The sequence below is a fragment of the Agrilus planipennis genome, unplaced genomic scaffold (genome assembly GCF_000699045.2).
Source record: "Agrilus planipennis isolate EAB-ADULT unplaced genomic scaffold, Apla_2.0 scaffold166, whole genome shotgun sequence".
In the NCBI taxonomy this organism is placed as follows: Eukaryota; Metazoa; Arthropoda; class Insecta; order Coleoptera; family Buprestidae; genus Agrilus; species Agrilus planipennis.
In genome coordinates this window covers 41,348-66,200 of record NW_020442437.1, presented here as the reverse complement: position 1 = coordinate 66,200, position 24,853 = coordinate 41,348, and the positions used below count along the sequence as shown (strand labels likewise).

The following is a 24,853-nucleotide window of genomic DNA, read 5'->3' as shown; positions in this document are numbered from 1 at the left end:
ATACCTTCTCATTTTATTCTTCACACTTTGTCGGCAATAAGCGACTTTAGGTTTTGGTTTACCCATTATCTATGACTACAAAAGACACGGAAAATTTAGGGATATAGATATTTTTTTGTAACTCGATTAAGTGCCAAGTACCTAACACACACTTGTTAGAGCAGGTAACACAGTCAGTACTTATACATATATAAATGTATGAAATCAGTCGGCTAGATCGATTAATGGGCGGAGTTAACTTGTAGTTGCTCGTCTGGCCATATAGACCGCTCGTGCCTAGATTACATTTTGCTCTAATTTTTTGGAAAACATGGGTTTGTATTCTACACATTGTGATTTAACGCTGCGAGATAAATATGTGATTTTTTGTATGGTAACAGACAAAGGTTCACACTACCTCGGTACAGACGCGGTTTTCAATAATTTGATCATTAAAAGTTGTTATAGGTGCTTAAAGTTGATGCATTTTACGGGACGTATATTTCCAATAGAAATGAAAAATTAAAAAAAAGGCCTTTGACAGGCGCTAGAACAAAGCTTTGTTTATCTTGCTACAAAATTTCAAATCTCTATTTCAAATATTAAACTCATGCTATGCAGAATAGATAAGCATGCTTTTACTCTACGGCGCGAGTACTACTGAATCCCCTTAATAGTTCCCTGTACCTATCTCTAGTTTTTGAACTGGTAACTGGAAATGTTAGTAAAGTCGACTTAAAATTAAACAAAAAAAAACAGAAATTTAAAAATATACAGGGTGTCCCATTTAAAATAACGAAGTTAGGTAGCACCCAAAATATTTTCTGTATATGCACCATATGATTCCAGGCCACCTTTATAAAAGCATTCTTTTATATGTATAATAGAGTTAAAGACGAAATCGCCTTGGATGGAACACCCTGTATATACAATTATTACTAATTTATTAACATACGATTTCTCAAACTGAATAAGTTACTCAAATGACAAATATTATTATTATAGAAAAATGTTTGCTTGTCGTTTCTTTAATTATTTATTACATCTTTTGCAATTATCAGAAATGGTGAAAACTTTAAATTCTATTATTATAAAATTCTTACCATGAAGACATCAAACTCGTCGAGAATATAAAAAGGAAATTCCATGCATTGCCATAAAGAATACAGAAAGGCAACTGTAGAAAAAGATTTTTCTCCACCAGAAAGATTCGATGTCGAAGTATATCCTTGTGACCCTTGCTGAGGAATAACTATAAGGTTTAATGTTTTGTTCTTGAAATCAATTTCTACTTCACCCTAAAAAAATACATAAATGTTCAAAATTTCACGTTTCTTAAATAATACTACAAGTTTGGAAAATACCTTAAACTGTCGTAATTGAAGAAAACGTAGAAAAGAATTAGAAAATATACTTTTAAAATAATTTTCTATATTTTTATAAATCTTTTTTCTCTTTTCAGAAGCTATTTGCAGCTGCTTAACATCACTTCTTAAAGCATCTAGTAATTCGGAGTTCTGATTGTGCTTTTTTGTTGCCTCATCAATTTTTTGTAGAATATATTCAGGTTCTTCAACACTAGACTCTACTCTTCTCATAATATGATTTATTTTATCCATATCACTCATTATTTCATTAACATCTCTAAAATTAAGTAATGACTTTATGGAAAACACTTCATATATAAAACTAGTGTAATTGTAAAAAGAAATACNATTTATTTTTTATAAATTAATAATGTTTAATGATAATGTTTATATACCTTCTCATTTTATTCTTCACACTTTGTCGGCAATAAGCGACTTTAGGTTTTGGTTTACCCATTATCTATAACTACAAAAGACACGGAAAATTTAGGGATATAGATATTTTTTTTGTAACTCGATTAAGTGCCATGTACCTAACACACACTTGTTAGAGCAGGTAACACAGTCAGTACCTATAAATAATGTTTAATCATAATGTTTATAGGAATACCTTCTCATTTTATTCTTCACACTTTGTCGGCAATAAGCGACTTTAGGTTTTGGTTTACCCATTATCTATGACTACAAAAGACACGGAAAATTTAGGGATATAGATATTTTTTTGTAACTCGATTAAGTGCCAAGTACCTAACACACACTTGTTAGAGCAGGTAACACAGTCAGTACTTATACATATATAAATGTATGAAATCAGTCGGCTAGATCGATTAATGGGCGGAGTTAACTTGTAGTTGCTCGTCTGGCCATATTGACCGCTCGTGCCTAGGTTACATTTTGCTCTAATTTTTTGGAAAACATGGGTTTGTATTCTACACATTGTGATTTAACGCTGCTTAATAAATATGTGATTTTTTGTATGGTAACAGACAAAGGTTCACACTACCTCGGTACAGACGCGGTTTTCAATAATTTGATCATTAAAAGTTGTTATAGGTGCTTAAGCTTTGTTTATCTTCCTACAAAATTTCAAATCTCTATTTCAAATATTAAACTCATGTTATGCAGAATAGATAAGCATGTTTTTACTGAATCCCCTTAAACGTTTATTTTCTCTAGAGCCCTACCCCAACGAGCTAGACGCGCACCGGCAAAATGCTAAGTAGGAGTAAGGAGCTCATTCTGTTCTCGACTCTTGCTTGTTAAACAAGTTTTACTGTAAGCGTACTGTATAGATGATACGCATGTCGCTAGCAGCGAGTTAGACTGCAGGTTGTCTCCTTTCTCTTCTGAGCTAGTGCCGTTCTTTTCTAGTTGGCGCAGATCGGCTAAATTTCGGCTCTAGAGAAAGTAAACGAAATATAGTATATACTATTACATAATTTGGGGTTCTTTTAAATGTTTTAATACGCGCTTAGCTATTGTCCAGTGATCCATACCACAATCATTATTGAATTGGTCAATGTTGTATTCCGGGCTGAAGGGCCGTGGTCTATTTGGATTATCTTATTTTGTCTATAAGTGCAGTAGACATTTTCAAAGGCGATATGGTAAACGACGTAGTGTTCGCTGCCATGGATGAAAATGTATATCGCAGTTCTAGACGAAATGTTAGGAGGTAATCCAAACAGACCATGGTCCTTCAGCCCGTAATACAGTACTGATCAACTATCATTCAATTAACTATAGCACCTGAAATATAAGCAATATTCGGATGAGTCGCATTGACGAGGTTTACTAATACTCCAACCAATTCTTGATAAGGAAATCCTTCCCTTTCTAGTCGTTTATCTTCTGTTTTCGGGTGCATATTTTCTTTTTAGCCTTAAAGTTTTGCTCAACTGAGGTTGATGCCGCTTTTACGTCTTTCATATTAAACTTAATAATCATTTTTTTTGTTTAATCTTATTCGGATACTACCTAAATCACCCTTTCTATTCACATTAATGCCAAGGATCTTATTTATTGGACTGAGATCTGTCATTTTAAACTGGGATTTAAACTTATTTTTAATTAAATTCAATTTTGTAATATATTTATATGATAATATTAAAGCATCAACATAAATAAGTATTATTACTTTATCGTCCTTTTTCACGTAGACACAATCNAAAGAAATACGTGCATTTGCCGTTTTTTTACCTTAATATGCTAAGTCTTTCCCCTAAGGCGGCAGCTTGTTCTATGTGCTTATTCACATTTGCTTTTGTTGCCAAGTATTCAGATTGAATTAATTTGTACTTAGCTTGATATTCGTTTAATCTTTCTTTTGTACATTGTATATTTACCAGCGATTCGTTACGTTCGGCCTTCATATTAGCTAACTGTTGCTAAAAATTTAATCAAAATTGTAAAGTGATATTTAAGACAACTCGCACTAAAGCAATCGTTTCACTGAGTTACTTTTATATAAGTTTTAAAGAATTTCTCTCAAAATCAATGTACTTTTTAAACGGACTTTAGATAAAATACGCTGCCAAACGTACTAAAGAAATGGTATACATTGAAATCTATGTTTGCTAGATTTGGCATTATACAGCGAGAGGAATGTGGAAGAGGCAGGAGTAGAGGAAATTATGAAAAAAATACATTCACTGACAACAAAACTACAGACCAAACCTGATTAATAGAGAACGCGTAGAAATTTGCAGAGTAGATGAGAAAATACAAAAAATATTTGGAATATATGTGAATTTCTCGCGGTCAAGGAAACTAAAAAACCGGAAGAGGATAACATTTCGGAGTAAAATTATTATAATCATTAGTTTGCTTAAAAAATTATTAGTTGCTGGTTTCTATCTGTGTTTTATAAAAAAATTGGTTTTGAATGTTGTGTTGGGAACTGAGCAACGAAATCGACAACAAAGGTGGGTTCTTCTTGTTCTTATTCTCTTTGTTATACTTTATGAGTTACTTTTTGTAATACTATTTTACAGTTTTGTATTTTGGCTTACATATAATTTTATGTTTGTGACGTTAATCGCTAGTTCATTCAGGTTATTTGTTAAATTAACTTTCAGAAGGATCATATCCCATGACTAATTAAATTGTTTCCATACAGGTTCATTTATCATAACCAGGGGCGCAACAAGGGGGGTCCACGGGTGCCTGAGCACCGATTCGATTAGGTTGCACCCAGTCAATTCCAATCGATTCAATAAATAGTTCAAGCTCTTAAATGAGCAGCCGAACTCGATCTTTTCAAGTTATACACCCCGCAGTATATAAATATTTACAGTATTATGATGGGAGCACCCAGTCAAACTGTAACGTTGTTGCGCCCCTGATCATAACCTTGTATTTTATTTTTCTTTTGGCCGTTTCATTATTGTTGAGCAAATGCTCATAAAACTTGCGATTTTTACCATGATGAAATTTATATATTTATTTCATATTTCTTCTTTTACGCATGAGGACCTGTGTTATTCGGTTGATGCTATTCTCTACACCATGTTGTGACACAGAGGGTACGAAAGAGACCAGCGGAGTAACGGATGTAAGTGTCAAAACTGCGCGAAGTTCACACAGGAGCTCCAACATTAATTTTTTGATTTTTACTTAGATTTGTTTTGTGTATGCAATATTTGTTTTATATGTACACTTGCGCTATGCGATATTTGTTTTAAATACTTTTCGTAATTGCGCTCTACAAAATTATTTAGGAGTTTCCCTGCCCTAAAGTGAATGTTCTGATTGAAAGATTTTTTTAACAAAGTAATTTTTGTTTTACTTTCTCGATATTGGCGTATCTATATTTGGTTTTGTTTTTATAATTACTTTCATGATATTGACTTCTTTTATACAAAATTATTTGAGTTACTTATTTTGATATTACCAAAATATTAACATTTATTATAAAATTTAACCAATTATTATTTTTTTTTACAAATTAACTTATTTTAACAATATAGAAATATACATAATAATTAAATATTTTTCTCACATAAATCGTTTTGGTGATTTTATCGTCTCCCGCTACTTTTCAAACTGCCGGTGTTTGTTTTTTTTTTTAGTACGCTTGACCCGAGTTGGTTTCGTCTCAATATGAGTGAAAAATGTGATACCAAATGAATGACTGTGATGAAAGTGCAAATCTTTAAAAAATGAAAAGGAAAAAATGTAGTAAGGAATAGAATAGAAAGCCTCATGGTAAAGTGCAGAATACTAGGTAAAACGCAATTTAGTTTTAGGAAGGGAATGGGAACTTTGATGTAATATTTACATTTAAAATTATGATACAATGTCACACCTTAAGAGAAAAAGAAAAGATGTGCGTAATATTTGTTGAATTGAAAATGGCGTACGATTCCATTTCCAAGAAATATGGTAATGAATGTGGGGGAAATAATGAGAATTAGATGTAGGGAGGGAGAAATATAAAAAGTCAAGATATGCAATAATAATGAGAGTGGTATTATCGGAATAAGTTAGATAGCGTAAGGATATAGATAAAAGGGCAAGGTTAGAATGGAAAATCACTGTATGGTAGGTATGTATTCGATGAAAGAGGACGAATGAAAGTGTGGTATACGTTACAGAGGAGAAGAAACGTTGGTGAATGTACCTACTGTCTTAATTAAATAATAATTTCCTTAATGTGGAAAATAAAGTACTGAAGAGAATTTTAAAGAATAGTAAAATTCAGCGTTTTGTATACGACAGGGTGGCAGTGATTGGGTTGGAGTACCTAACCTATTTATTTTTATACAAAAAATCCCTTTTTTAGTTGTTTACGTTTAAATCGAGAGCTAACGAAAGAAACAGGATATATTTAATAGAAAAGTTGGAGATAATTAAAAAGCCTTTAAAATGAAAGGTGAAACAAATCAAAACCTGAACAAACCCACAGAATGTATCATTTTTTTAATAAATTGGTTTTGACATTGAACGAATTTGCCTTTTAGATAATTATTAGCAGAATACGTGTAGAAACCGAATTCTGTAGACTTATATGTTTTTAATTGTAGCGATTTAATTTTTTGTGTTGTGTAGGCATGCACCTTATGCTTCCATATTTTTTCAATTGATAAAAAAAACAAAAAATACAATACATTAATTTTTTTTCTGAATGCCCAATATAAACTGTGAGGCTCAATTTTGGTTTAACGTTAGCCATAAAACAGTAATATAACTGGTGAAAATTTCAACACTGTGGGTCATTTTTTGCGGAGGTTATGATTTTTTATAATTTGAGTTGCAAGATTTTTTTCTATAAATTAAATTATCTCAAAAACTATTCATCGTAGACATACAAAATGGTTATCAAAGTTACCTTCACATTTTGTTTCACACGAATTCGCGGTGAAAAATATGCCATTCCATTTAAAATTACAAAGTTGGCATCAACTTCCGGTATAACCAGAAGCGGCCAACAGCTGAAATTATTTTAATTAACAAAATCAGCCCCTATAACCCCCATGCTAAATCTTCAGATCTCATACACTTTTAGTTTCCCTAAAATGCGTAATGTACCACTCAATTTGAAGAACATTGTATAATAAACAATTTCTAGTTTTCAAAACTGGTTTTAAATTTTTGTAGGAGCAAGACAGGATTGTGTCGCGTCTTATTTAAAAGTTCTTTTGATCATCTACAGTTTTTCCATTAAGTGTAACCCTCTTCCTTCAATTGGTCACTTTAAATAAAAAAGCTAAAAAGCACATATTTTTCATAAAAAAACTGTTTAAACAAATACTTCAACTATTACACCAAGTATCTAACTGCTTCAGAGAATTATTTTTTCATTTACGTGTTATACCTTAATATCTGGAAGTGTGATGTACAGAAATATGTACGATATATCTGATGGTATAATAGTTGAAAAGATAGAATGTTTCCTAAGTTTATGTTTTTTTTTTTTAAAGTAAAATACGAATATATTAGTTTAGGTATAGTCAAGGATTAGTTATAAAAACTTTCTGGAATTTAGGGATTACGAATTGAACAGTTAATTTTTTAAATGTATTTACGTTGACGGGGCGATGTGAATATCAGGAATATAAGAATAACAAAAAAGAACTTATAGAAAAAATAATTTATGTTTCACACATAAGAGATTACTCCAGCCGGTAGAGAATTTTCCCGACATAAATTTGTTATGAGACGGAACTTGTTCCTTGTTGTAGCCGGCGAAAAGTTATGCATTCCTGTATATTTTTAAACTTTGAACGTTAATAAATGGAGGAGGTCCAAAGTTGGCAAAAACTAGGTTTTTAGATCTAGAAGGCAAGGTATACATTTTAGAAAGTTTCAAATAAAAATTGTAGAGAAATTAAAAACCTTTAATCCCATTAATTTTGTCAATTAGTTATTGCAGAAATATTGACATTTCTTTTTAATTTTTTATTGCAAAAATTACTTTTTTAGCGATTTTATAACATTGAAATGATGGCTTTTAAGATTAGAATCGAACTAGTTTTGTGGACGTAAATTGGTCAATTTGTTAGTGAGATATTGTTAATTGTTTATCCCAACAGACATGAATAATTACTGTGATAACTTTTTTTTGGGCAAACGTTTTCGGTTGCATATAGGTTTAATCTCTTCGTAATGGTTGAGATCTTCATATCCGGTTAGGCAAATGAAAAATTAATTTTTAACCCCTTATTTATTGTTGTAAAGAAGGAGGTCCATTTTTTTATAAACAATTAGAACTGGAGCAGCACCTACGTAACATACGAATTTTTAACCAAGACATATGACAAGGTAGCTTTAAAACAAATACTAAAGGGACAAAACGAATCTTCTACGACCACCAGGAACCGAGTTAACATATTTTTCTTAAAACATCACATATTAATTGTTATTATGAAATGAATTTGGCGGCATTCGATGGTTAAATCATTATATTTTGTAGTAGCGTTTTTTTTTTAAAAGTAGTAATTTTCTTGTTATTGTCAAAAAACCTATCTAAAGTGATCAGTAATTCCGGGCAACCGACATAAAATTCGGATTGAGTATTTCAAATGCCTATTAATTTACTTTTTTGTATTTCTTGCCTCCTTTAAGAAGCCACCACTGCTTACATTTACATATATTGACCAATACAAATGAATTATATAAAAAATTTCGTTCAAAGAATCCTAAATAATATTATAAAAGGAACGTACCGATTGCTGAACTTGCAAATTAGTTGAAACTTTTTTTTTGTTTTGTTTGAAAAGAAATTACGTCAATATTTAGCAAATTATGCAGTTCCGGAATATATGCTTAGGGAGGGTTCAAATAGGCACAAATATTTCCTCCCTCCCCCCTTGTAACACGCCGTAACGTTTTTCTGTACCCCTCCTTCCCTTCTCTAAACGCTACGTAAAACTCAACTGACCGTTTTTACCCAAAAGTCGCAAAAGCTATGTTGCGCAAATTATATAGCATGAAGTTCTATAAACTTTTCTTTATTTTTTAGTTTTTTTTTAGCCGTTTTCCAGTTGCGCTGGCAAGTCAGCATGAGAGCCTTTATATAGGCCAAGAACAACTGATGATACAAATCTCCCTCTTTTGAAGACATTACAGTATGAACACTATGAACCCACTTTAATAGCACCAGCTACAGCATAAACACTAACGAATAGTGACAACGAAAACAACATTAAATGACTTATAATACAATCGAGGGATTCCTCGTAAAATGTAAAAGAAAAAGGTTGCCAACTTGGTAGTTTTAATTCCCTATTTTTTAATTTAAAAAAAGAAGCAATGTTACGTAACGTGATGTAAGAAAGACCCCCTCCCGTCGCTGTAACGCATCGTAACGTTTTACCCCCCCCCCAAATTGCGTTACGTAATATCCGAAAGCCCCCTTAGGCGGTGGAGGTTTCTTACCTGCAGGTAATGTGTCTATGAGAGCTATAAGCATTCAGTATTTCGACAATTGAAAAAGGTATTCAGTTTGGCAGTTTTGCAGGAATTCGTTTTTGTAGAGAGAGGAAAGTTGTAGGTCGGCCTGTCTCGTTTTTTGCTATAATTGTTGAGTCAAAAGGGAGAAATGTGTGACTGATGTTGGGTAGAGATATTCTGAGATCTGTAGTCACGTGACCCAACTGTCTTTCATTTTAACTTTTTATCTTCTGACAACACTTTTGGTGCCGTATTCTGGGTTGTTTATCCCGTTTAAGTGATCTAACTAGCATTTTTTAATATTAAAATTATAGTTAAGAAAAGATACCTTTAATGGCGTTAGCCTGTCTTCGAATCCTCTTTGAACTTCTTTGATCTTCTTTAAATTCGTTCCTGTTTCTTTTAATTTATTCTGCGAATCATTTATATTATTTTGAATGTGTTCAACTGTTTTTTTTCTTTGTTCTATAGCTTTTTCTAATTCTTTAAGTTCAGTTTCCTAAAAAAGAAAAGTAAAATAAACAGAATACGTCATTAACCTTCGGCAACAGAATTTGGTAAATAAGTTTTAAGTTTGCGAAAATTATATTTGTTTTTAGTCATTAATAAATTAGTTTATAACAAATTCATACCAGTTCATGAACAGTTGTTACGTCAGGTTCTTCAGTCTCCCTAATTTCATCATATCTTTCTTTAAGCGACGTTAAAGCCTGATTTAATTTTGTGATTTTTATGTCCTGGGCTTTAATTTTTTGTCTTTGTTGTTTTAATTCACCATTTATTTGTTTCTGCTGAATTTCTGTTGATTTCATTTTTTCTTGAAGTGTCTGTAACTGCGTTTCCAACTGCCTAATAATAAATACAAGCTTAGAAAAACTTGAACCGTTTCAACATAATTACATTCCCATTTGGAAATCAGTTACCTTATCATATCACCTGTGCTGACTTGCAGATATTGTGCGTGTTTATAGCGAGAACTATACATTTTATAGTTGGGGTCAGGATAATATTTATCACCTGTAATGGTCACACCTTGGCGACAATTCTCAGGTACATTACGTGCATTTGCCATCAATTCGATTGCAATTTCTGTGGAGGGAAGTAATATAATACTTTCTATGCCCAGTTGATCGATTAAGCAATTAGCCACAACAGGATCCGAAATGTTTACTGACTCATAGATACTAATACAATTATTTCCACATTTAACGATATTTCTAGAGACATCATGAACCTTAAAAGCACATGAATTCAACACATTAAATTATTTTATAAAAAAAAAAAACAATATTTAGTATTAAAATTTCCTTCCTTTCAAATACGCCCAACTGACTAAACGCCGAAAAATATACCTAACATAAAATACACCTTTTATTTTTTTAACTAGCACGCGCTCATCAGTTTACATTGAATTATATCCGTATTTAAGACCAGCAAAAACCGAAAACTATAAACTTGCATGTTCTGGGAGTGCACCAAAACGGTAGGTATAAATATAAAAAAGTAAATATTTAAAATGTAAGATGGTAAATGCTTAAAAAGGTTGGAGAGCTCACTATTAAAAGAATTACTGTTACACACAAAATAATTTTTGTAACTAATTATACGAGGCACATCTGCAAAAGTCGATTTGTTGAAGCTGGTAAGCGATGGTAATGAAATAAAATAAACGCTAAATATTAAAAATTAAATTAAAAATCGAAACTCCTGCGCTCTTACAACAGTGAAATTTCTTATTTTTAATTTGTTCTTCAACTTATTTAACACTCATTTTATTTCACTAGGTTTAATCGCGTTCGTAGGCTTCGACAAAAAAAACAGTTAAACATGTGATTGTCCGGTAGCAGAATGAGGAGCTTTGCTGTATTATCCTAGAAATCCATTATGTCGTGATATAAAAAGCTTATGGTAGTGTCAATAGAATTTGCGATGAGGAAATTATGAAACATCTTTAAGATAAAACACACGTAAAAAATACTTTTAAATGTTTGAAAGAATATTTATTCACACTCTACATTTGTTTCGACCTACTATGTCTTTATCAAGAGTAATGTTATTTGCATAATAAAGTAAATTACGTAAAAAAAATAAATACACTTTTACACAACTTAGTAAATAACATTACTCTTGATTTAGTAGGTCGAAACATATGTGAAATGTTATTAAACATTATTTGAAACTTTGAAAGCATTTTTCTGTTGTATGAAACACTCTGACATTTAATAGTGCTTAATACTAAATATTAATGTGAAAATTCATTTTCAATTTTTTACTCACCATAAATTTCCTTAAGTTAATGAGTGAAAATTAGTTTAATTATTAAAATAGTGGGTAAAAAACTGATAATGAATTTTCACATTTATATTTGCATTTTCTGTGTTTAATTTTATTCTTTAATTTTGCTTTTGGTAGTTTGCATTTTATTAAACGAGTCCTTTATATTCCGTAAAGAATTTTCTTCTTTAGTAGAAAGAGATTATTGATTACGAAAAAAGTATATTTTTAAACAAAAATTGCTCTGCTCATTCATCTGACTTGACGCATTGCTCTTGATGGGTAAATTGTAAATTTATTTTTTGAGTTTCCATTAAGAAAAATAACCACGAGTTCGAGTATTTCACAATAATCATTTCTAATCTTATCTTGTAACTGAAACTGTGCAAAATCCAAAATTCATCCTTGACACATTGAAGAGCGACGAAACACTCTTTGTTTTCCATGCCAGAAACATAATCAGTACTTTTTATATTATGCCAGTTCTTTTTAAACGCATTGAATAGGGAAATAGGCTTGATGTCACCTGTGATAATTTAAATTCAAAAACATTGCACAGAATTAATTCATAAATATAGTGACAACAGGGCAAATAGAAATTCCTTTTTAATTTCTGCTCAACTAAAACCATTGATCCATTTAATCACAGCAAAGTGTTTCAACTATTCCCAACAAGCTTCAACCTTCTAAAGTCATAAAATTGGCTAGCTCTTTTCCAACTTGGGTACTCCCAGGAGTTGTTCAATTTTGTCGCTGCTGCTACTACTACTATTGATAAACGTTCAACAGGAGCGTCTCGAACATTTAACGGTTTTAATAGTCTTCCATCCCAGTGAACAACGACATGGTCGGGGGATTTCTCTTCAAATTGTAATTTTATCGTATTACCACGTTTACCTCTTAAGATACATCGGCATCGATGAAAAGATGACCGATTATTTATCAAATTATTTGTATCATGCCCTAATGACTCTACTACAGCATGTATAACATAAACTGAATCTCTTACACTTAACCGACACCTATCTAACGATGCAACAAGCTTAGACGTAATCAAATTTTACGGCCTCTCTTTTTTGTACAACCTGGATTATTTCAGGTAAATTTGGGATCATTTGAATTGTCTTGTTGCTGTATAGTAGAAGCGGAAGAAAAAGCTGACGTGAAAGGCAATTATTGTTGGCTTTCACATTTCATTTTGCGTTCCAATTCTTGGTTTTTCCTTTCTTGTTGAGGTGTTCTTTCTCTGCCAGTTTTCTGTCGATGGGCCCAAGACAACCTACTCTACTATGCTGCCTTTGATTTATCAAGAATTGTTTATTTTCTTCAGTTCTAATTCTGTTTAAAGCATCTGCATATGCAATACCGAATAAGTCCAAATTATCAGTAAACTCCCTTTCCTTTTGCCTATAATTGTTTTCAACCTATTGTGCATTTTGTTATAAGTACACTTCATTTACTTTCTCTAACGAAATGCCCCTTCCAATGTCTTGCATGCGCGCTGGCAAAATCGTAGGTCGGAAGAAAAAAGCGCATTATACTCCCGACTCTTGTTCATTAAACATACTTTTTCATACAGTACTTGCCAAAAGTTTTGTTCAATCATGAATAGTAGTGCGTCTCGAAAACAAGCGTTAGGTAAAGCCTTTAGTATGTCTTCAAACATAAATAAACATCTCGTTGATATTTTCGGTAGTAATTGGTACCAATAACAGCACATTTGGGCAATGCAATTTTAGTGGATAAAATGGTCAATTTTTCCATGCAGTACTGTACGTATTATACGCTCCACACCGGTTAAGAGTTTGGTCGAAAGTTGTCTCCTTTCTTTTCTGGCCCAGTGCTGTTCTTTTCTACTTTGCGCCGGTCAAACTAAAGGTCTCATCGCTACAGAAACTAAACGACGTATAACGTCATTTTTTAAAGGAATTTCTCAAACGTACAAAAATGGATGCTGCTCCAGATTTCAAATATTTTTACTGGAGCACCTGATAATTTACCTGCAGTTGCACTTAAAATGTCATCATACCTTTTTAGCTGCATTTCCAAGCGGCCAACTTAGTCTTTAAGTGCAGGAGACGTAGTAGTGAGTTTATATATACCGAGCGGTGTAAAAATCTTTATAAGGGTAATCTTGCTAATGAATTACGCGAGTCCTCGACGGAATAATGAATCGTAATCTCTCTCGATAAAGAATAAATCAAGTCGTCGTGTAGTTTTCCCGACTGTAACATCTACTAGAATTCGTCCGATGCAATTGAGACTATGGTGCGTATAGCAAGTAAATTTCCTGCCGGTAGATTTCAATTGAAACTCGAATTTCATTTTTCGGAGTGTATTACTACTAATAATGTCGCACGAGGGTCCAGTGTCTAGTTTCATGCCGAGCTTCACACCGTCGATTTTAGCATTAAGCATTTCTTCATCCATTATTTTCGTTGAATCAATTTTACCCAAACAAATTGTATTGGTTTCTTGTGTAGATTCATCCGCATTTTGAATTTGTTTGTTTTTGCACTTTCTTAACTCTTTGCACCAGCAAAATGCTCTCTTTTTTTGTAGAAGTTGCTTTCACTATCTAAATGTGGTCACACAAAGCGAAAATCTTGTTCACCGCATCATGCGCTTTCGATCCTCCACATAGAGTCATCTGTTTGTATTGTGGCGCCGATGGTAAAACAGCTGCGTTGTTTCCAACGTTGCTGGCGGCGATTAACCTCTTCAGCTGTTCGAAACGTAACCTCGAGGGCGTGTGCGATTTCATAAGCCTCTTTGAATGTAGTCGACTTATTTAATAATTGCGTCGTGCACGCCTCGATTTGACAATCAATACAGCAGCTGTTCAATTAGCATTCAATCTAAGAATGTGTCGTACGTAAGAAACAACTTCTTGCATTAATCGGTGAGCGAAATTAGCTATAAGTTCATCTTTTTTTATACAATTTGACGAAACCCAACTCTTTCTGCGTACTTTTTATCACACTGTCGAAATGATCCTTGACCGTTTTTTCTATCTCAGTGTTTAATTAAAACTGGACCGAACATTGAACAATTTCAGAAACATCTACCTACTTCTTCTCAGAAGCACACTCCTCGCGTGAGTTTGAATCACCAACTCCTTATACCAATTTTTGTATCGTAGGTTAAATAATTAAATACAGTCGATCTATTATTAAAACAATAATTTATTAATACTACATATATGAAACGCTTGGACATTTAATAGTGGTTAATATCAAATATAAATGTAAAAATTCATTTCAATTTTTTACCCACTCTACTACCTACCTACCTCAGGGTAATGAAACAAAATTGGTGGCTGTTATCACACCCTCGCCGATAATGGAACCCGGAACTTTTGGCTTTACGCACCAATGCTCTGACCACTAAGCTTAGTGGTCAGGTAGTTTATAGTGAGTAAAAAGTTGAAATGAAATTTCACATCAATACTTGATAATTTATTAAATTAAATTCAAATATGTAAGTGAATCATCTTAATGCACCATCGTCTCACTTCTTTTTTCGTCTAAAATTTTCTTGTAAACTTTACTCTTATTCTTATTACCTCAGCTGTCGCTCTGTATAACGTCATTATTCTAACACTCTTTTTTCTAACAAGGAAAACTTCCGAGGTGACCGCCGCCATTTTAGTAGCGTTTGTAATGTATTATTCCACATCGAAAATGATAAAATACGTATTTTGCGGAAAAACACTTTTAAGAGGTGAAAGCTAGGCCGGGATTCGTTTCAGCAAGTAGATATCCATTTATTTAAATGGAACTTGTTGAACATACGTAATCCTAAAATATTGCATAGTATTACAGATGGCGTTTACCGCATCATTTGTGGTATTTTATAAAACGTGCTGTCAAGGCAGCAGGTAAAAGTTGATCTGTACTCTGTCGAAACTGTCTGCTACGCGCTAATGAGATCCAAAAAGATCGAAATTGCGATTCGCGTCTGGCAGTTTCGAATTATATCTCTTAAAAGAACGGACTTTAATTTATTTCCGTCATGACAGCTAACACTCGAAATAGCTCATGCAGGGAAATACAACATTACATCGCATCATTCAATCAGACACTAATTAGCAGCACTCATTTTGTATTTTTTTTTGTATCAATGTGATCACACATTATTTATTTGTTAGAACTAAACTGTACACAAATTAAAGATACAAAAGTGTATTATGATAACCAATGAGCAATTACGTTAGTTAAAACGCCGGAATCTATTAAAAGTACGAAACACATGGAAGTACAATTTTATTTTACCTGTGAAAAACAGAAAATGGGAGAAATATATGTCAAATTCAAGTTATTTAACAGAGTCTAGTTTTAAGTACGGCCCTGTTCAATGTTTTAATTTCCTAGAATCACGTATACAGTGCGTGATTGTGTCTACATTTAGTATATCTCTTAAAACGACGGACTTTAGTTGAGGCTGATAATATCACGCATTTCCACCATGACAACTTACGCTCGAAAATTGAACTTTCAAGGCAGGTGTTTTTCCACAAAAAAAGAATACGTATCTCACAATTATGACTTCATAACATTTTATATTGCAATACAGATATCTAAGCCGCCTATAGTAATTTACGATGGGTAATGCAAAGCACTTATATCCTTGTTAACTTCATCCAATTCTAAGCTTTCTATTCTACTCTCTACCACCCTTTCATGACATGTACAACCATTCCTCCTTACTTCCTAAGGCACATTTAAAATTATTATACGATTCTTCTTCATTTGTTGCTCTGCTGTTTTCTTTTTTATACAAATTCATTACCTTCCAAAAATCCTCTATTACCCTAGCCATAATAAATTTCTTTATCACTTCATCATTAAATTCCTTACTTTTTTAATCTGTTCCCTATATTCCATCTTATCCTTCTAAATTCCTCCTCCTAACAATCATTTCTCCACCTTTCAATATTTTTTTAAATTCATTCTTTATTAACATAATGAGCTTTAAAGAATATTTTCTATATGCAATTACAATTAGTCTCAGACAGTAGAGATTTCTTTATATATCCGAAAAATTAAGCTGTTCACGGTGTATATGGAGGTCCAGCATCATTAATATTTGCGTTATACATAATTCACACTACTGCGATTTTACTATACAAAAATTCAGAAATTTCAATTTTTACCTGGAAAAAAAATTTACTGGTTATTATTGTGGGTTGGGAACCAGATGTCCAATATTCATTAAAAATTTTCAATAGTAGCGCATTATCTTTTTGATTATCCACTGCAAAGGCCCGCAAAATACTACTTCCAATAAATCCTTCAACCGCTACTGCCCACTTTTTATCATGAAGTTTTATATAAGAGCCTAGAATTAAAGGAATTAATTAATTAAACATTAGTTAATAATTAGATAAGATCTAAAAAACAGCGCATTTAGCAAGAAAAGAATTCGTAATTTTTCAGGACTACCTTTTTGATAAAAGATTTTTTACCTTAATAGGTGATATTTTCAATATGTATAGAAACTTTTCTATCATAAAGAAATACTTTTACCTAATGGTCCACGCGGCATATGATGAAATTCATTTCTGCGTCTCTCAATAATTTCCTTTATTTTAGGCATATCTCGACCATACAGTACCAGATTGTTCGATTCCGTTTTCATTGAAGTGATTCGATTTTGTAATGAACCTAAAAAATGAATAATATGTTGTTGTCGAAATCCATATTAAAGACCCAAAGCGAGGGTTAATAATTTTCTTGTGTATTTAATTTTGTAATAATTCAATTATGGTTTTTATCGAGTAATATTTTTTATGTTTTGTAATTTTACTTTTTGTTCCTTTAGTGAAATTAATCTTACTATCTTTCGTATATAAAGCGTTTTGAAATTTGAATAACTTCTCAATTTATTTTCAGTGTGAAATAGAAATACGGTAGATTTGCATGTATTAAATATCATTTTGGTATTCATTCATATATATTTAGACCACATTATTATATGGGAAAAATGTTCATTTTCTGCACTGAGCTGAGGTATTTAGGACACCTTATAACGTCGCAAGGATTGATACCAGACCCTCAGAAAGTCGAAGCGATTGTGGCGCGACCTCCACCTACCAATGTAAAACAGTTGTTTACGTTTTTGCAAACCAGCAATTGGTTTTGACGCTTTATACCTCAGCACGCAGAAGTAGCGAAACCCTTAAAGGAGCTGACAAGTAAGAATGTGCCCAACAACAGGCCTACAATAATTTAAAAACGTTACTCACTACCGCTCCAATCCTACAACAGGCCAATTCAAAAATAGCTTACATTATCAAGACTGACGCTAGTGCCTATGGCCTACCTACAAGGCGAAGGACCTGATGAAAGACCTATTGAGTTCGCAAGTAAAACATTGACAGATGCGTAACCGAACGTGAAGCTTAGGCTGTAGTTTTTGCAGTTCAAAAATTTCGAGAATACATAAAAGGTGTATCTTTCAAAATAGCTACTGATCACCGACCACTTCAGTGATTAATGAATCTCAAGTCACCCAGTGAACGATTGGTACAATGGGCTTTACTGTTGCAATCCTATGAAATTCAAATTGACTACATTGTGGGGAAGGCCAATGCAATTGCCGACACTTTACCGAGGCCTACAACACTTGAAGAAGGTACCTGTGATCTTAATCTAGTTAGCGTTATGTTACCACAATGATCTGCCAAAAAAGCAAGAAATGAGCAAGCAGAAGACTCCGAATTAAGTAAAATTTTTAATAGTTTTGAAACGACTGATGATCCGTTCTCCCATAAAAAGTGAACTAATAAGGGTTACTATATGGTCAAGAGGAACCTCGATTGTACCACTTGCACAGGTACCCCAGATTTCAAAAGAATGTCACGATTCACCCTTAGCAGGACATTACGGAATCGATAAGACCTATAAAAGTATTTCCCAGACATACTATTGGCCCTCGTTACATCGTGACGTAAGAAAGTACGTCCAAAAATGCACGGAATGTCAGCGATATAAACCTGATTATATTAAACCTGCAGGATTACTGCAGACGCCCGTCATGGGCCAGAGATTTGAAACTATCGCGATAGATTAGGTTGGTTCCGATAACTGAAAATGGATTTTTACGGCAGAAGATATGTCGACCCGATGGATTGAACTATTTGTCTTGATGCGAGCAATGGCCAACGCGTACGCCGATTGTTTGGTGAACGAAGTAGTGCTACGGTATGGAACCCCGAAAAAAGTGATAAGCAATAATGGTAATCAATTTGTCAGCGAAATTATGCAGTGCGTCACCCATTGTTTGGGATTAAAACAAAGTTTAATTCCGAGTCGAATCCCGTAGAAAGAAATACTACATAGTACTTAACTTTATTTCTTTGTGGGAAAGTAACATACCAGGTTGAAAGAAGCGCTTCCTTCAATTAGGTTCACCATGAATAATGCGATTCACGCAGTTACAGAATATAGCCCTGTCTATTTGACTTTAGGTCGTGAGTTACGGTCGCCAGGGATTGTTGGACGTGATCTTCGGTCAGTACTTAAAAAAGAAAACTTTATCGCGGAGGTAACCCCGAAGTTATTATTGATTGCCGACGTGTTGGAGAAAGCGTGAGAGAATTCGAAAGCGTAACAGTTGCAACAAGAAATACGCCGTCGTCATATGGACCCGTTCAACCCAAGACACAAACTATATTGGTGGATAAAAACGTTCTTAGTAACAGTGCTCGTGGATTTTTGCTAAATTGGCCCCTCGGAGTGACGATCCCTACCGTATTTCCGATGGTGTTTTTAAGACTACCTATATGATATTTCTTGACGATCCTACGAAAATTCTGGGAAAGTAACATGTATCAGCGTTGACACCTTTTGTGGAAGATGAAGGCAACGTCCCCTCTGCCTATCTTATTATTCGGATTATTTTCCATTTTGTCAAACAACCTATTTTGACCTCTGGCTTTACACTTATTGGTAAACTTTCCGACTTCGAGTTATTTACCTATTTTATTATTTTAATTTTTAGTCGGCCTTTTAAAAGATAAGGATAATCTTGATACGTCCTTGGTGAAGGCCAAGGTCATAGACAATAATCATGGGAAAATTACATAGCTATTCTCACTCTACAGATCGGTTTTTAACAATTCCTACAACATTCAACTTTTGTCGATGTTGTGGTTTAGCTTCATAAACCCACAGAGGATTTTCGTCGGACTAATACTTCGAATTACGATATATCGTTAACTGTCCTATAAAAACAAAAAGTTGCTTTATCAGAAAATACCACATTAATAGCAAAATGTTCGTCGACACTGGTCATTTCCATTATTGTATCCATATTAGCACATAAAAAAGAGATAATGAACATACAATACGCAAAGAAAATCTTGTCCAATACTTATCAACTAAAATTATAATTACAATAATAAAAATGTGATAATTAAAGGCAATAAAAGTCCACAGTTTTCAATTATTATTTTAAATAGGTACTCAAGAATAGATAACATGTTTGTTATCCTACTATATTCTTATTAGCAATTATCTTCACGAGTTCAGCCGCTGTCACTCTGTATACTAAATGTAAGTTAATTCTACTTGATCGGCTGTCAACGACGTGCTGACGAGATCCTAGAAAGTTGAAATCGCGATCCGCGTCTAACTGTTTCGACAAAATACTGACCACTATATAAACTGCTTGTCCTGATTAAGATTGCAGTATACTACAAATATCGTTTACGACGCTGCTTGTAGTAATTCAACATACGTTAATATATACCGTGCCTAATAAATACCGTTTAAATTTTCTTTGACTATCAAGTTTAGCTAGTATTATACGAATACTTTCTTTACATTAAAAACTCAAGAAACATATTCTTACCCATCTGTTTATCTATTTGTACTATTTCTGCATTTAAATTACTGTCTTCTTCTTGTTTGTACATTATAGAATTTTGCAACTGAAACTTCTCATTTTGGGTAGTTTTTAAAAGGTCTCGCATACTGTTCATTCTTTTTTCCATCTCTGACAGCTCTTTAAGACGTTTCGCTTTAACTTCTTCAATTTGAGGTAACCTATAAATTGTATTTATTAAAATCTATAAATTGGTTTCCATAACACTCACTTTTCATTTATCTTAGTAATTTCTTGCTGCAAGTTTTGATAATCCAAATTTTTATTTCTAATATCGCATTCGAGAATATTCTTTTCCCTGGTATTTTCTTGAATAGTTCTTTCCAAGGACTCAAGTAATTCCTGCTCCCGATAAAGTGGCCTTGTCTGCTCCTCAATTGTAAGTTGCAGTGCAGCTATTTTATTATGGGTTGAGCTGATTGCATATAATTAAAAATAATCTCATGAATAAAATAACACTAAACTTAGGTGCACAGTAAGAATATTTTTCGCATTATATTCGCTCTGCTTAATATTGCAACGAATTTTGTAATGATGTATTTATTTATGTAAACAAATCTTAACATTTAATTTATTCAACACTATACTTAAGACTTATTTACACTATTACTTATTTATCTAACACTGCATTTAATAACGCTACTTATTTATTTCGCTTTCGCCACTACATTTATTTATTTTGATCTTTTTAGATCCCATCAGCGCGCGCAGGCAGCTCCGACAGAACACAGACCAACCTTTACCTGCTGTCTTAACAGTGCGTTTTAGAAAATACCACAAATGGCGTGGTGAGCGCCATCTGTAGTACGATGCTACCTCCAGCAAGGTCCATTTAAAAATATGGATATCTACTTGCTGAAACGAATCCCGCCTGTCACGTTGAGGTGAGCTACGCATACGTAATCCATTGAGGTATTTTCTTCTAGTCACTTGATTCCAATTAGCTACTCCTGTACCGTCTGATGGGCTATACTCTACCGATCGGTCATATAATATCTAGGTGGAGATCTAAACCAGGGATGTTACGGAGCTACGACTCAGGTTCCGTTAAGTCGGAACTTTCGTTTATTATTACACCTTCGGTTCTGACTTCGGCTCCGACACTTTTAAATCGAAGGTTTTAATCGGAGGTCGAAGCATAACATGGCGGCGGCGCGGCGGCCTGTGTCGACTGTTATGAACAGGTTCATCGTATGAACTTCATACATGTCGCGCGGGGAATCCCCCCGACTCCCACTACGTGCACTGAGCACTCTATCGTCAATTATTTTTTCACTTGTTAATTGGTTAGGCACACGACACGTTCATAGGTTATAGATATTCGTTTTGATTTTTGTGGCTTATTATCAATAAAAGTTATCTGTTTTTGTGTTGGACAATGAAACCTAAATCAAGTTGTGTTAGGAACTACTTCATTGAAGTTAATTCAGATTCGGCAAAGTGTAAACTTTGTATGAAGACGTATTCAAGAAAGGGAGGTACGACAACGTCGTTAAAAGGCCATTTGAAGTTTGTCCATACCACAGAGTATGAAGAATTAATAAAGTTAGAAACTGAAAAAAAATACTGTACAGCCTTCGACTTCGACGCCCCTTCAGGATGCTAAAAAACAAATTACATTAAAAGAAACTTTGATGAAAAATACAAAAGATCTAGCCTTCAATTTTGCGGAAGGTATAGGATTTCGGCGACTTATGCAGTTCACTGTGCCGAATTTTCACTTAAGGGGAAGATATTTTTTTACTGAAAATATTTGTGGTCATTTATATGAAACATTAGCAAAAAAATTAAGGATTTGCTCACACAATTTGAAAAGATCTCATTTACAACAGACATTTGGAGCGAACCAAGTTCGAATGTGTCTTTATTGAGTCTGACAGCGCATGGCATAAATAGAGATTTTGAAAGGCTAAAAGTTATTTTAAAATGCCAAACATTTGACGGAAGATATACAGGAGACCTAGTTCTAGAAAAAATTAAGAGTATATTGATGGAATTGAGCATCATAAAAGAGAAAATTCATTGTTTTGTACGCGACTCTGGATCTAATATGATACGAGCAATGAAACTTGGCGACATACCTAATGTCAGTTGGACTGTACATCAGTTTCAACTGTGTGTACGAACATTGTTAGATTGTAATGAAGAAATTAAAGCCTTATTATCGACATGCAAAAAAATTTCGACGCATTTTAATCATTCCCAAATAGCTCAGACTGAACTGCATAAAATACAAAAGGAACAACTCAACCAAGTATGTTTGAGTGTAATACAGGAGTGTAGTACGCGGTAAGTTGTATTAATTTGTGCATTTATTTTTACCTCCAGATTATTTCGTTTCTCAGTTGTCTCCTGAAGAATGGCTGCAGCTTAAAAAAATAGTTCACTTCAATCTTTTGAAGAAATTACCCGAAATATGAGTGACAATAACACCAGTATCTCATCAGTAATTCCACTTATACACACACCAAACTATACATTACACACTGAAGGCAGTAAACAAGACACAAATGAAAAATTTAAAAGTATAATAAAATGTACCGTCGATCAATTAAATTCCATATTTGGTGACCTTCAATCAAACAATTTCTTTGCAATAGCAACATATCTAGATCCTCATTATAAAACAAAATTTTTTAATGAAGTGGTTAAAGAGGAGATTGAAACAGAAATAATGTCACTATTTGATGCAGATACATCTAAAAACGAGGCTGACAATATTTTCATTCCTGTAGAAAAGCAGGCAAGAATGGACTTACCAGCAGAAGCTAGCCATAGTAATGTCCAACCAATTTTGTCGAATATATTGTTAAGTAGTGATAAAGACGATGATAATANCGACTCTGGATCTAATATGATACGAGCAATGAAACTTGGCGACATACCTAATGTCAGTTGGACTGTACATCAGTTTCAACTGTGTGTACGAACATTGTTAGATTGTAATGAAGAAATTAAAGCCTTATTATCGACATGCAAAAAAATTTCGACGCATTTTAATCATTCCCAAATAGCTCAGACTGAACTGCATAAAATACAAAAGGAACAACTCAACCAAGTATGTTTGAGTGTAATACAGGAGTGTAGTACGCGGTAAGTTGTATTAATTTATGCATTTATTTTTACCTCCAGATTATTTCATTTCAATCAAAGATCTATCCACACTAATACAATAAATTCAAATAAAACCACTGTAGTGTTTTCGGTAGTTTTTGGTATTGCGCGATGAATTAACAGAAAACACTAACATAGAATTGGTCTCTAAGATTTTAATAAACACACCAACAGTAACAAGACAATCACAAAACAATAGGCGAATGATGAGAATAACGTAGATAGAAAATCTTAGAAAAGAAGAGTTAGAAAGAATAGGAGAACAGAGGACTCTATGAAAGTCAATAAGAAATAGGCGAGATAGGTTGGTAGGACACCTTCTCAGGCAAGAAAGTTTAGTCAGAGACATATTAGAGGCAGAAAAAACAGTTAGGAGGGATAGAGGTAGACCTATATTAGATTACTGTTCAAATAGTAAGGATATGGGTTGTTCTAGTTTTAGGGAAATGCACAGTTTAGCTGGCGGTTAAATTAAAACAACTTCACAAATATATAACTGTTACAACAGCTAGGTAGATTACGATTGCAGCTACATGGTACCGAAATTAATTTTGGTTTATAAGATCGGCCAATGGATATAATAACTTGTCGCGATACTAACTAGACACTAGCCGAGATAATAACTTGACCGGTCAACATAATACCTTGGTCATCGACATAATAATAATAACTCGACCGATAGAGATAAAAAAATTATAGTGATTCTTCAACGCTTCCACATCTCGTAATACTCACGTCTCTTCTTCTTCTTAAAGAAATATTTTGAACTATAAATAACTTCAATAAAAATCCTTTTTATCAGTCGTCTTTCTTTTGCGTTTCCAGTCGTATACAAGCCGAACGATCTGCAGCATTTGATAGATCAATTTACTATATATTTCGCATATTCTCTATCTAGCTATAAAGTAAATACAGGCAAAAACATGTGAGAGAGACAAAGCGATCGTGCGGCCAGAAGTTTTTTCTAGAATTTTGATTGGTCTACGTCACAGACTTGAAGGGGCGGAAGAATAATGGAGAGAGACAGGTTTTGGCCACATGATCGTTTTCTGTCTATCTTTAATTATATTTATCACGCCTTTAAAATATAGATTAAAGAGTGGCGGTGAGGCTGTGCATTTTTACAAGACTCTCTTCCTAATATTTACTTCTCTACGTTGCTGCTGAATATCTACGAGGGTGGATTGATAAGTTTCCGGCCTGACCAAGAAAAACAAGGTTTTTAAAAATTTTTTTTTTTTATTTCTCAACATAATCTCCTCCAAGGCTGATACATTTCTCATAGCGGTGTTCCAGTCTATTAATGCCATCTCTATAGACTGATTCGTCAAGCTCCT

At 33.4% G+C, this 24,853-nt stretch overlaps 1 protein-coding gene across 1 annotated transcript in view; it reads right to left on the bottom strand.

Annotated features, from left to right (window-relative positions):
* Nucleotides 1-24: 24 nt before the first annotated feature.
* Nucleotides 25-24,853, bottom strand: part of LOC108739421 (structural maintenance of chromosomes protein 6) — a 51,506-nt gene continuing 26,677 nt past the window's right edge. Inside the window, exons 6-16 of the mRNA XM_025980318.1 lie at nt 20,614-20,817; nt 20,370-20,563; nt 17,042-17,179; nt 16,669-16,853; nt 10,163-10,473; nt 9,872-10,088; nt 9,568-9,738; nt 3,546-3,733; nt 1,344-1,623; nt 1,083-1,277; nt 25-75 (exon numbers count right to left, since the gene is read on the bottom strand). Coding sequence (XP_025836103.1) covers nt 70-75; nt 1,083-1,277; nt 1,344-1,623; nt 3,546-3,733; nt 9,568-9,738; nt 9,872-10,088; nt 10,163-10,473; nt 16,669-16,853; nt 17,042-17,179; nt 20,370-20,563; nt 20,614-20,817 — 2,089 coding nt within the window. The 3' untranslated portion in view covers nt 25-69. The remainder of the gene's footprint in view (nt 76-1,082; nt 1,278-1,343; nt 1,624-3,545; nt 3,734-9,567; nt 9,739-9,871; nt 10,089-10,162; nt 10,474-16,668; nt 16,854-17,041; nt 17,180-20,369; nt 20,564-20,613; nt 20,818-24,853) is intronic.